This window comes from Lepidochelys olivacea, assembly GCF_965140295.1.
Source record: "Lepidochelys olivacea isolate rLepOli2 genome assembly, chromosome: 7".
Classification (NCBI taxonomy): Eukaryota; Metazoa; Chordata; order Testudines; family Cheloniidae; genus Lepidochelys; species Lepidochelys olivacea.
Window position 1 is genome coordinate 111,207,615 of NC_140417.1, and position 13,911 is coordinate 111,221,525.

Here is a 13,911-nt window from a genome sequence, read left to right on the forward strand (position 1 = left end):
TACTGAAGAGAAAGTTAAAATGTAGACCCCCATCAGTTCTTAAGTGCCCAAATGGATCATACCTATGTCAGCCAAGATGGAAAGCTGCCTTGATAACCTGTATCATCTTGAAAGAAAAATTCAGAAACATTAGAGCTGCTTAGATTTTCTGAAAATCTCAAAGTTGCCAGAAAGAAATCCATTCATCTGGTTTAGTTTGGTAAATGAGAGCAGTTTAATGTCTTCAGGAGAAGTATTTATCAACTTCAATGCAGTCACACCAAGGATGAGCTTGATTCATGTTCCAAGGATCTCTCCTTTTCAAATAACTCTTTCAAGTACAGTAAAAACTTTATCTGGCATGTTGGGGGTATGAGGGGGTGCTGGTAAGTCAAAAATTCCAGTTAAGTAAGAGAGAGGGAGTTGGGGAGTGGGCTGGGGGTTGGGGAATGGGAGAAAGTGCGGGGTCTGGGCTCTGGGAGTTTGGGTGCGGGAGAAGGTGTAGGGTGCCGGATCCGGGCGGTGCTCACCTCGGGAGGCTCCCCGCAAGCAGCAACATGTCCCTGCTGCTCCTAGGCAGAGGCATGGGTAGGCTTACAGCCTCCACCTGCAGGCGCTGCCCCTGCAACTCCCATTGGCCGTGGTTCCTTCCCAAGCGGAGCTGCAGAGCCAGCACTCGGGGCGGGGCCAGCGTGCAGAGCCTCCTAGCCGCACCTCCATCTATGAGCAGCAGGGACATGTCGCAGATTGCGGGGAGCCTCCCGGAGCCAGGTAGGGAGCCTGCCAGCCCCGTGCCAACTGGACTAAACAGGACTTTCAATGAAGATCAGAAATGCTGGTTTATAGAGCTTTTCAGTTGGTAAAGTGCCAGATAACACAGCTTTTACTGTATTATTAGAATCCTGTAGGTCCATCAGTAGTCTATGTACATTCTAATAGAGTCAGAACCCTCTAGAAATCAGTGGACGGCCCCTCATGGAAGACAGCTGTTCAGACCTGATTGTATGTAAGCATATCTGGGTCCCAGACATTCCTCAGTTCCCTTTTATTGTGGTCAGCTGAAGATCAGAACCCCCCAGTTCTTTCCTTTCAAACTTCTTTTGGTTGTTCTCTTGAAATTTTCTCTACTAAGTGCAGTGTTACATTGATATTAAGTTAAGTCTCAGTTGTTGATTCTGCTCCCATGTTTGGTTTGGTGCAGGTTCATTGGCTCTGATACTCTGCCTTGTTCAGCTTTTTAGAGTCTTTCATTATGGCAGATCCTAGTTTAAAAAAAAAAATCTGGGTATAAGTGGTGCATATTTTGCTGAGCCAAGATATCTATAACTCATTAGCGTTCCTGGTGCTAGTAGTTGCTTGGTAAAAGTCACTCCTCAAAGCAGTACTGTCTTGCACTTGCCAGGAGTGGAAGCCCTAGCTCTGAGGCTAGCTTTTGGAAAAAGGATTTGCTGGCACCCACCTTGTGGAGACCTGGTCATTAACAGTTGGGATCTTTTTCATTGTTGAAGGCTACCTTGAAGACTAGCTCAGAGATGTCCTTGGATTCAAAGAAACTTAAGAGGAAGGACACCCAGTCACCTCTGCGTCACCTATTTTCTCCTTGGCAATAGATAAGGGATTGATTTGGTCCCTTATAAACTCCTTGGTCCAAATGTTCAGTTCTTCTTTAAGTGGTTGCAGACGTGTTCCACTCAGGTGTGTCATACCCAGTTCATTAAAGCCAGAGGACTTTGCCTAGCAGTACCCCTATGAGCAGCACTTACATCTTCTGGCCCCTTAACTCCTTCCCTAGCTATATAAGGATGGTACCACCTAAATTCCCCTCAGTTCCTTCGCACTGCCTGCAGCTTGAGTAGGAGGATTCTTTGTGGTGTTTACCTCTTGCTGCTTTCTGTCTAGTGTTTCTGAATTTTTGTGGTGTGTGTATAGTTAGCAGTTTAGTAGTATTCTTAGGTTTTTGTTAGAAGTAGTTAGTAACCATTTTTAGCCTAGTTTTAGCCTGGTGGAATGCCCCCCCCAGTTTTTAAACATTGCCCATTGAGTGGGCTGGCAATTCCTAATACTGACCCCCACACATTTTGTGCTTATTGTTCCTGGGAGAGGGGCACATTAAGGAAAGGTACTCTATCTGCAGGTAGTTCAAGAAGGGAATGCAAGAAGGGACTTGCACCTTAAACAGCACCTTCTGGAGCAGACCATAAGACCAGCTTCAGCATTAGACGCCTCTGCAGATCATCTGCTCCGGCAGAGCCTTTTGTAGCCTATGGCTCTCTGAGGAAGAGTTCCCTCGAGACAGATCAAGGCCATTCTAGGACTCTGAGAGATTCCTCTTCATCTTCTAAGAGGAGTGCTGACCGGCACTGTGATTCCTCTAATATTCAGGATGGAGTGGGGCCATCTTACTACTCCCCAGTATGACACAGAGATCAGTTGGATACTGTACCAGTGACTCCAGTAACAGGGCATCCATTGAGTCCAGTACTGACGTTAGTATCAGCACCAACTGTCCTATGTCATTGGCATAGCAGGTGGCATCAGACCTGCATTGCCTCTCTGTTTCAGATTCCCCAATAATTCAGGAACATTCAGCTGCCACGCCTACTGCTGCCGCTGTGCCCTTGGCACCAAGTGGTCTCGTCACAGTCGTCTCATTTGTCGGCACCATGTTCTGCCTTCCCTAAGACTCAGAGTGCAGAGTTGTGGAGGCTGGGGGGTGGTCAGCTGCCTTTTCAGCACTGACTGGTCCATCAGTGCAGATGCTATCTTTGGCATTGAAGGTATCTTAACTGCAGAACTCATCTTAGGTGGTACTGGCCTCAGCTCTGGTTACCATATTTTGATACTGCATGGAAGTGCTATGCCTGTTTTGACACTGAAGGCGTCAACTGCTCATCCATTCTCAGTACTGATGCCATCTCCATATTAGTTTTTGGACAAGACTGGTCATTTGCTTTCTCTGTCAGGAGTGGCTCCTCTGCTACCATCAGGCACTTCCAGGGCTCATCGGGATCGAGTTCAGGAGAATTCCTCTCCCTTGCCTTCCAAGCAACACTCTCAGAAGTCATTGCGACTGTCCTTAGACCACCATCAGTACAGAGATTGTCACCTTTGCTGCAGTAGGGGCTCCTGGCCTAGTACCTGCTGGCCATCAGTGCCCTACCCTTATTCTCAATGGCTTCCTTGGAATCCCTAGGACATTTCTCAGTCTGCAAGATCCAGTTCTTCAACCCAGCCCAGGGCAAGATCTCCAATCCCAGCTGCAGTCTTTCTTCCCAAGCCATCTCCATTGCAGACATACTCTGAGTTCATTCTTCCTGAGCCAGTTTAACCTGATTTTCCTCTTACAGGGAAAGCAGTCCTGCAGTTAGTCTTTAAGGAGACTCCGAGCCCCATCTCCTTCTGATACTGCTAGTGAGTCACCGGAGTGGAATACACATCTGCAACCCACTGGAAGAGGAAAAGATGGTTTCCTGCCTGTACAGTAACTGTTGTTTTTGTACATGTATAGTTATGTATTCCACAACCCATCCTCCATCCACTCTGCATTGGAATCTCAACTCTGAAGTTTGGTGTGAAGGAACTGAGCCGGTAGGGCAATGCTACCCGTAAATAGCCAGGGAGGGGTTCAGGAGTCATAGGTCACCAGCGCCATCTTATGGGGTACTGCAAGGCAAAGTTCTCTGGCTTTGCTGTGCTGAGCATCTGAGTGGAATACATGTCTGCACCCACATTTCAAAGAACAACAGTTATGTACAGGTAGGTAACCGTTTTTTCCAGGAAGTGCATGTGTGATCCTAATGCTCAGCGCTTTCTAGAAGGTTCCAACTCAGTGCTTTAGAGTGCCCCTTCCAGAAATGGGGATCTGTGCTGACAAGCTCTCTAAGAGCTAGAGTTATTGGTAGTAATTTTTTTCAAACATTTATCACGCATTATTATTAGTGTATATTTTTATTGTTATGAGGCTAGTGTCCAAATGCCATGATCTGGACTGGGGCTTGTTGTGCTAGGCACTGTAGTCAGTTACCTCCCTTTCCATTCTTCCCCATCCACATATTTTAACTGCTCAGAACTAATATTAAGTCCATTTAGTGGTCATTGCTACCTCACACCAAAAGGCACTGTATTAGAGGCCATCTTGTCAGGTACTAGTTTTCAAATAAGTTATTACGGTCTTCAAAATGAACTTAGAAATAATCCTGAGACGTTTGTCCATCCACACTTTGACCCTGTTGGAAAAGCAACTCTCAAAATATTATGAAAGCCAAGCTTTCTGAGCAGTTACCTCAATGATCAGGGAATTCAGGACTAGGATCATAGGTGCCAACTCCGTGGGTGCTCCAGCACCCACGAAGAAAAATTAGCAGGTGCTTAGCACCCACTGTCAGCCAAGCTACCCTCCCTCCCCCCACTCCCACCTGCCTGTGGCCCCCACCGATCAACTCCTCCCCCTCCCTCCCTCTGAGTGCTTCCTACAGGCTGCAGAACAGGTGTTCTGCAGCATGCAGGAGGCACTGGGAGGGCGGTGGGTCGGGGGGGGCTTGGAGGAAGGGGTGGCGTGGGGTCTTGAGGGAAGGGGTGGCGTGGCGGCAGGGCCTGGGGCTGAGCAGGGGTTGAGCACCCTCAGGGAAAATTAGAAGCCAGCGACTGTGACTAGGGTAACAGAGCTCTTCTCCTTAGGTATCGCAAAACTGACAGACCAGACCAGAACCCAGCCTTTTCCTCTTTACCATGACATCGAAATATCCCATTTTGTTAATTGATTCCAGACTCCATGGACTGAGGTTCATTATTTTGAATTAGATTTAATAAAGGACTGTAGACCATTACAATAGATGGCAGAAAGGCTCCAAAGAAGTATTAATACAGTGCAATTAAATTTGAAAAACTTGCTAACCCTAATGCAGATAAGATGGGAATCATCCTGTTTTTTCCTGTCACTTTCTTATCAAAGACACAGTTCTTTCTTGTCAGTCTCTTGCCATCAGTAGTAGTCTTCTAATCCTGTCATATGCAAAGCTACATAACCTAAAGTCACTCTATGAACTTGATGAAGTGAAAAGTGTATTACTGTGTCAAGAGTCTCTTTCCGTGTAATAGGCCTTTTATAAAACGTCTATACTTTCTTCCAAAAATATTTCTAATAAACTTTTCTATTTGTTTTTTAATCCTAACTGAATAGCCTGTTGCTAAGCAACACTAATACTAGAGTTGTCTCGGACATAGAATGGAATAGGAGGAGCTAAGAAATTGAAAAAAGAAAAGGAGGACTTGTGGCACCTTAGAGACTAACACATTTATTTGAGCATAAGCTTTCGTGAGCTACAGCTCACTTCATCGGAGTGAGCTCTAGCTCACAAAAGCTTATGCTCAAATAAATGTGTTAGTCTCTAAGGTGCCACAAGTCCTCCTTTTCTTGTTGCGGATACAGACTAACACGGCTGCTACTCTGAAACCTAAGAAATTGACGTAATTCTTATAGGCAATTAGATTATTTATTTGCATTACAGTAGCGCTTAAAGATGCCAGGTGAGACCAGATCAGGGCTTCATTGTTCTAGGTGCTATACATATTCATAGTAAGAAACAGTCACTGCCCTGACAAGTTTACAGTTTTAGCGTTCAAAATAGGCAACACAGACAAAGAGCGTGAAAGAAAATATTATCCCCATTATATAGATGGAGACCTGAAGCACAGAGAGATTACATGCTTTGCCCAGGTTCACACAGAAAGTCTGCCTCAGAGCTGGGAAGTAAACTCAGATCTCCTGCCTTAACCACAAGACCATTTTTAGGTAAAAGAAGAAAATTAATTGTAGTTCATAGCACTTTTATATCTACAAAGTATGGTACAAAACTTAACTATTCATCAGAAAACAAGACTGCCCTGAGTGTCATGACTATAGCAAAGGGACATTGATAAAGCCAGGTATGGCCAGGGAAAGAGTCTTGTAAGTAATCTGCTTCATATACAAAAGTCATCTTATGATATTGAGCAAACCAACACACACTCAAAGAGGAGGATAAACTCCAGACAGTTCAAACATAGACAATTGAATAGTGGCTCAGGGAAGGGGGGAAACTGCCTACCTAAACTCAGTAAATTGAAAGCAAATAAAAAGTTTCCTTTAGAGGATTTCTGAAAACAGCAGTCCTCAGTTTGTCTCATTGTCTCGAAAAAACCAAATTAAATTTCACTCCTTCAAGCTGAGAGACTAGACATAGGGGAACTTGCAATGTCTCAAATGGATAGAAAAGCACTTTGGCAGAAGTACAGTAGATAGCCAAATTCAAATATAATGTGTTACATACAAAGTAGCATCCTAAAAGTGAATGGTTTTGATGCTCTGTTACCAAAACCTTGAAGCCATACTAAAATATATATAGGAATAAGTACGGGGGAGCTGCCTACATGCAGCTTCAGCCGGATCAGAGCATTGCAAAGGTGATCTTTAAGCTCCTTTCCCTCCTGAATTGCATTTGTACAGGTTAGCTGTTGAGGATATGACACATGTGTGTATATATCTTTACTATATTTTTAAGTTTTTGTACAATATGTATAAATGGGAATTTCTTACACTACCTTTTAATGTAGAAGTTACAGTACATATAGTCTTGAGAATTGGTGAGGTTTTATTTCTTTTCCCGCAACTATAAACTGGCTTAGCAAATGGTGAATATAGGACCTGATCAAGTGCCTCTTGAAGTCAAGTGGATCCCTATACAGTCAAAAAAAAATTTATATTCTGTGTTTCATAATGCCTATTTTTATAATTATTTTCATTCCATAAATATATGATTGATTGTAACTAACTATTGAAACATTGTCAGTTAGCCACTGAATTCCAATAAACTTAACGTCTTTTCTTTCCAGGCAGAACTAATTAAAGGGAATTTACAAAGTGTTGGACTCACTCTCCGTCTAGTGCCGTCTAAGGAAGAGGATGGAGGATATGTTGTTGTTGAAACTGTTACACCAAACTCACCTGCCGCAGCTGCTGATCTCCAACGAGGAGATAGACTTATAGCGATTGGAGGTGAGCAATCACGTCATTTGTTTGTTTGTTTTTTTAAAAAACAGTAGTTTGTTGTTACAAAAGAGCAGTAATCAGTTTTATTCAAGTAAAATGCTGTTTAAAGCAACAACAACAAAAAACAGTCTCCTATTGTTACATTAGCTTTTGTGTATTTATGGCCACCTAAGGTGTATAATTTAACTGTGACACCTTTACTTGTGTATTAAAACATTTATTCTATACTTGATATAAATCCAAACAGTTGAAGAAACATTTGAAGTGGAGTTATACTCTTCACAGCTCTAAAAACAGCATTGTGGGGTTCCCTGTTCATCATCTTTTAATGTTTTTTAGTATAACATCTGCTTACTTAAAAAGCAAAATAGAGTATTTCTGTCTCCCAGGCCTGCAAACCCAGTGTTGGCTCTGAAGTGCTAACAGGAGCATGAAGTTATTTCTGACTGTAAAATAATCACATAAAACTCAAATGTGACCCAAGGAGGTTGTTGAGTATGAAAGTACCATTTCCATATTGGGAGCTGTAGGTTCTCATCACATCTGATTCTCTGCCCACTTTTATTTTGGAGCTGAAATATTACTTAAAGAGTACTTTAGGTACCCAGATTTGCAAATTTTGGCTAATGTTAATTGAAAGTTTAGTTGCTGCATAAAAGCCATGATGTATCCTTGATCTTTGTGCAAACCTCCCTTGACATCACTGGAAATCCTGGTGTGGACTGAGTGTAGTATGTTGTCCTAAAATGACACCTGGGCTCACAGACCATAGTTAAAAATGGAATTCAACTCTCTCAACAGGAAGACTTTGACGCTATATGGACTGTATAGCTGCTCTTTGTCCAACAGAGACTACTGTGGTATTAAACCGTGGTCAACCACTGATTCTAGTAACCTATTTCTTTTTAAAATAGTTTACTAGATGCTGTTTTTGTTAGCAGTTGATTGAAAATCTAAAAACGGTCCATTTCTTTTGCATATTTATTATCTTCATAATTACCAATATGAAAATTAAGAAGATACAGCTGTTACAGTTGTCTCTAAATAGATGTGTAAATGTCATGTCTCATTGAAGTGAAAATGAAGTATCCAATTATGGTAAAATAATATGCTGAATTGTTCAGATTGCTATGGCAAGCAGGACAAGGCCTTGATCACAAAGCCAGATCATCAGTCACCATCTACTCTTTTCCTGAGACACATCGAATAAGTCAGATAATTATTTAAACCATTTCAGGTCACCAATAATACAGTTCCATGCTTCAGCAGGAGGGCATGCTAGGGTTTCAAACAGGGCCAAACCCTGAATCAAATGCCCGTGTACTCAGGTGCAGGAAAGACATCCAATGATTCAGACCACAGAATCTACTTCTGTTCATGACCCCATGGAACTCTAACAATAAACAGATTTACATTATAGTGTTAAACTGAATGACAGAATGGGCCAGATCCTGGGCCCTGCCTAAATTCTCATTGCATTGCTCTAGAGGTCTAAAAGGGATTTCAAGCTGGCTCGGACAGGCAGCTGAGGATTGCCCCAACAGAATTCTTGGCTGGCATGAAGCTGGTATAGCCCGCCTTACATCACCCATGGACTTCATTGACTTCAGTGGGACTATTTACATACTTAAATTAAGCACATCCTTAAGTACCTGGCTGAATCAGGGCCTTAAAGCGATGCTTAGGTATCAGTCTAGGCTATGCCTGGGGGTCAGGACCAGGAAAATAGATTGCTTAGAGCAGGGGGGGGCCACATCGGGTTTTGGAAATTGTATGGTGGGACGGTTAGGGGAGGCTGTGCCTCCCCAAACAGCCAGGTGTGGCCTGGCCCCTTCCCCTCCCACCCCCGGGACTCCTGCCCCATCCAACCCCCCGCTCCCTGTCTCCTGACGGCCCCCAGAACCCCCGCACCTGACTGCCCCCCGCCGCCCCCTCCAAACCCCCCTCCTTCCTGACTGACCCTCCGGGACCCCTACCCCCATTCAACCCCCCTGTTCCCCGCCCTCTAACCACCCCGACCCTTATCCACACCGCCAGCCCCTGACCACCACCACCCCCCCCGAACTCCCCTGCCCTCTTTACCCCCCAGCTCCCTGCCCCCTTGCCGCACTGCCTGGAGCACTGGTGGCTGGCGGCACTACAGCCGTGCCACCAGCTGGAGCCAGCCACACACCGCGCAGCACAGAGCACCAGGTCAGGCCAGGCTCTGCAGCTGCGCTGCCCCAGGAGCCCGCAGCCCCATCACCGCAGTGAGCTGAGGCTGCGGGGGAAGGGGAACACCGGGGGCTAGCCTTCCGGGCCAGGAGCTCAGGGGCCGGGCAGGAAGGAGGGTCCCGTGGCCCGGATGTGGCCCACGGGCCATAGTTTGCCCACCTCTGGCTTAGAGCCATCTTCACCTCCTCCCACCATTGAGCCCAGCTGAGATTCTTGGCCACTGTGCCTACATGCTGCTGTTAATGTACTGGCGCTGATTTGTTTGTTAGCCTAACGCTACCTTTATTATTTGAGTTATGCATATTTCTAAGGCAGGTACCCATCCTTCTAGTGTCTGGGTGCTAAATACTACTAAAAATCCACAGTGTGCACCCATTCATTTTTAGTTTCATAGTAAAATGGTTTTTATCAATTATTCTTTTTCCCCCACACCAATACTGTTCTACTTCGGTAAGAATAATTAAAAGAATCCCACTATTATTACCTTACAGTTGGGATCTTTTTATCATAATAGCTTTACTGTTCCCCTTTATTAATAACAATATTATTATTAAATATTACAGATTTGAATGAATTTGTGTACTGATTTTGGACACTGGTGTCTTTTTTTTCTTTCACGTTTGCTAATTTTTCTTTTTCTTTTTTTTTATAGGAGTTAAAATCACATCGACTGTTCAAGTGCTAAAGCTTATTAAGCAGGCTGGCGACAGAGTTTTAGTGTTCTATGAAAGGCCTGTTGGTTATAATCAGCATGGTGCAGCACTGCAGGATGGTTTTGGACAGTTCGAAGACCCTGCTTTTCTGGCACACCCTGAAGAGGAACAAGCTAGTGTTTCAACAGATGCTGATAACAAAGAACTGGATTCAGAATTTGAAGATTTAGCTTGTGAGATAAAGTCACCTGATTTCAAAGAAGAGATGCCAACAACTCAGAGTCCCAAACGTTCTGTAGTAACATTTGCTACTAAACCACTTGGAACAATATCTCCAATTCTAAATCGCAAGCTACATTTAGGAAATTATCAGACAACTTTAAAAACACAACCAAAAGATGGAGTCAAACTGGTCGTGCCCAAAAGTTCCGAGGGTCAGGACACATCACAGCAATCAGTTAGACCACCTCAGGGGAGCAGTACTAAACCTCCTGTCCCACCTAGGCCACAAATTAAACTTACTTTGCCTTCTAGTGAAACTCAAAATCTGTTAGAAACAGGAGACATATCTTCTGAAAAACCAGAGAGGCCTCCTCCACCTGCAAACAATGGAGATAAATGCACAGAAAAGGTAACAAAAAATAATGATCAAGTGGAAGACCCAGTGATATCAAAACCAACAGTAACAAAACCAGAAATAGTAAAAGATACAATTTCAGAAAATTCACGTAGTTCTAAGGAAAGTGGAGATGACCATCATTCATGGGAATCACCAGAAATTCCTTATCGCAATCGACAAGGTCGATGGGCAAGGATAAGGGCATCCTCCTGTATATTTGAAGTGGAAGGATACCATAAGTACCTTAATATTGCACTTTGGTGCAGAGACCCTTTCAAAATGGGTGGTCTTATCTGTTTAGGACACGTAAGTATAAAACTTGAAGAAATTGCTTTAGATTGTATAGCTACATCATCCATGGAATACCTTAGAACACTTAGATTAAATGCCCCTGCGCCGAAAGCAGCAGTCACTAGAACTGCTTTGCGCAATTTGACAGTGCGTAAGGGATTCAATGAAAAGTTTTGCTATGGCGATATAACGTTACACTTTAAATACCTAAAAGAAGGGGAACCAGAAGACTCAAGTTTTCTGCTGGAGAAAGAAAAGGAATATAATTTGGTAGAAGAAGTTCATGCACTTCAGAAAGAGGATCCTTATCTGGGACAAATGATTTTTACAGAAAACAAGCATAATTTTCAAGATACTCAGTTCCAGAATCCCACCTGGTGTGACTACTGCAAAAAGAAGGTTTGGACTAAAGCAGCTTCCCAGTGCATGCTCTGTGCTTATGTTTGTCATAAAAAATGTCAAGAAAAATGTCTAACTGAAACCCCATTTTGTGTAGGAGCTGAAAGGAGACTTGACCGAATTATGGGAAGTTATAGGATGGAGGGGCAGGAAGCTCCTCAAGCTGTATCCTCTCGTGTTGATTCAGAATCTAAATCTGTGAACAAAACCACAGGTTTAACAAGACATATCATCAACACAAGTACCCGTTTGTTAAATCTTCGTCAAGTCCCTAAAGCTCGCCTTGTTGAGCCAGGGATGGACATTGTAGAACCTTCACCAAAGCACACTCCAAACACTTCAGATAATGAAAGCAGTGACACTGAAATTTGCAGTACAAATAGTCCCTCAAAACGTGCAGCTAGCACAGGGATAAAGTTAGCAAAAAAGGAGGGAGGATTAGATGACAATGTCTTCGTTGCAGTAAAAGAAATTGGCCGTGATCTCTATAAAAGCTTGCCTACAGAGGAAAGGTTCCAGAAATTAGAGTTCATGTTGGATAAGCTGCAGAATGAAATAGACCAAGAATTGGAAAATAATAATTCACTCATTCAAGAAGAAAAAGAGACAAGTGATGCAAGGAAAAAAGCACTAATTTCTGCTGCATTGGCTAAATCAGGTGAAAGACTGCAAGCCCTTACACTGCTTATGATCCACTACAGAGCAGGCATTGAGGATATAGAATCTTTGGAAAATACACCTTTAGACCAGCAATCCAGGAAAATGACTAAATATGCAGAAGACTCTAGTACTACAGAAGAAATGGATCATGAAGAGGTCAGTGTGACAGAGGCCCCAACATTCAACAGCATATCAGAAGAACCGCTTGATACTCCTCATTCAGTTGACTGATAGTTGCATATTTGGCTTTCGGAAGAATGGATTGAAAAGAATACTTTGCACTTAATAAAAAAAAAAATCAGATAAGTCAAAATTTAATTAAACACTGGTACAATGTACATGACCTGCTTCACCACAGTTATTTGCCTGTGTAAGAGTAAGGTTAGCAGAGGTATTTTTCCAGCTACAGTACCACCATTTTTTTAAACTGGCTGGTTCAAGTTGTGTTAAAACTACATTTTTGGGTTTATACTGGGAGTTTATTTTTAATAATTTATTTTTAACTTTTTTCAAATTATGTAAGCTAACATTTCATGTTAATGTATATGTGGTGTCCTTTGTGCATTATTGACCTTTTTTGTTTTTGAATTAGTGATTTGAACAGGAAATTGTCAGGATTTTTGAAATGTTTGATTTCCATTATATGATGAAAACGTTTGCGAGCTTGCTGCATGCCTAAACTGATGACAACACAGCAATCACTGAGGGACCAGGTTTTGAAATTTTGATCACGTTGCATTGATTTATGTCTTCTGAATAGTTGTATATTTTTTGCCAAATGTATCATGAAAACAAACACTGTGGCTTTTATTTTGTCTGTTTATAATAACTGTCCAGTAAAGGTGGTATTACATATCAAGTTGCTTGCTTTCTATACTTTTGTTAAACACAGATAACTTTTGAAAAGTTGTGGCTAATCCGATATATAGTAATGCTGTACCAAACAAAATATTTTCTCCTTAGACCTTTGGGATATTAAACCCTGTTTGAATATAATACATAAGTATGTACCAATACTGTTTAGTAATTTTATTGGACTAGTCCCGCAAAAGTAGCAATATTATTTTTATTAAGATAAAAATAGCTGGCAGCCTTATAGAATATAATCACATTTTTAAATGTTATAACATTTTAACCTATTAAAGGAAAATTGCAGTTCTAAAATGTGGATTCTTAGAATTAGCATTACCACTCTCCTTGCAAAGGCATGCAAGGATGTTTAAGATTTCAAAAGGTTTAAGATTTATTTTGCCACCCACAGATTCTAAGTGCAAAATAAATTTCATATTTAAACAGAATCACTATATGCTACATGTCTCAACACTTCTGGTGTCACCATGCATTACAGAACTGCATTCAGCCACTCAACCAGAAGAAACAGTCTGAACAAAAAGACCATCTTATTCAGCAAAGTATAACATCTTTGCACTGGATCAAAACAAATAAGTCCAGTAGAGGTGAGGAGGAATTTGGCCAGTACTTTTTGAAAAGAACCATCTGGTCTTGTGTTGGGTGAAGTTTTGGATTCTAGCATCGTCTGGCTAAGTATGATATTCCTATTGATTTATTATAAATGTATCTGAGGCTCCATCTTGTATATGGAGATAGACCATATATTGTTTTCATCTTTCTTTTAGGTACTGTATTGTATCATGGATTGTAGCAAATAGGCCTTTGTGCAAACAACAGTGAAGCTAATACAGTTACATTGTTTTTTGTTTTATGTTTTTTAATGATTTTAATTGGCAGGCAGAAACTAACATAGTATTCTGTTCAATTTATGTCTCAATTTATTTTGTGATAGACAAAAACAAAAAACAATAGTTTTAGCAGGAAAAACCTATTTGTACTTTTAAGTAAAATCATTTACTTGCACTCATGCAACTACTCACCCTTTTTTTTGTGAAGTTTTCGGGCACCTGATGATTATTTAGCTGATGTGTGGAAAACACTGTCCATGCTCAAATAGGCATGTATTACACTTTTTAAAATTCTGCTTCAGAATAAAATCCTTTTAATGACTAAAATAGTTGTTTACCCATCTACCTGATTAAAATGCATATTATGTC

The 13,911-nt window shown here is 41.9% G+C and overlaps 1 protein-coding gene across 3 annotated transcripts in view; it reads left to right on the forward strand.

The window, feature by feature from the left end:
* Window positions 1–12,701, forward strand: part of PDZD8 (PDZ domain containing 8) — a 255,486-nt gene extending 242,785 nt beyond the window's left edge. For all 3 annotated transcript variants that reach the window (XM_084633971.1, XM_084633972.1, XM_084633970.1), the window contains 2 exons: window positions 6,850–7,012; window positions 9,873–12,701. In XM_084633971.1, the coding sequence (XP_084490097.1) occupies window positions 6,850–7,012; window positions 9,873–12,073 (2,364 nt within the window). In that variant the 3' untranslated portion in view covers window positions 12,074–12,701. The remainder of the gene's footprint in view (window positions 1–6,849; window positions 7,013–9,872) is intronic.
* The last annotated feature ends 1,210 nt before the right edge of the window (window positions 12,702–13,911 follow it).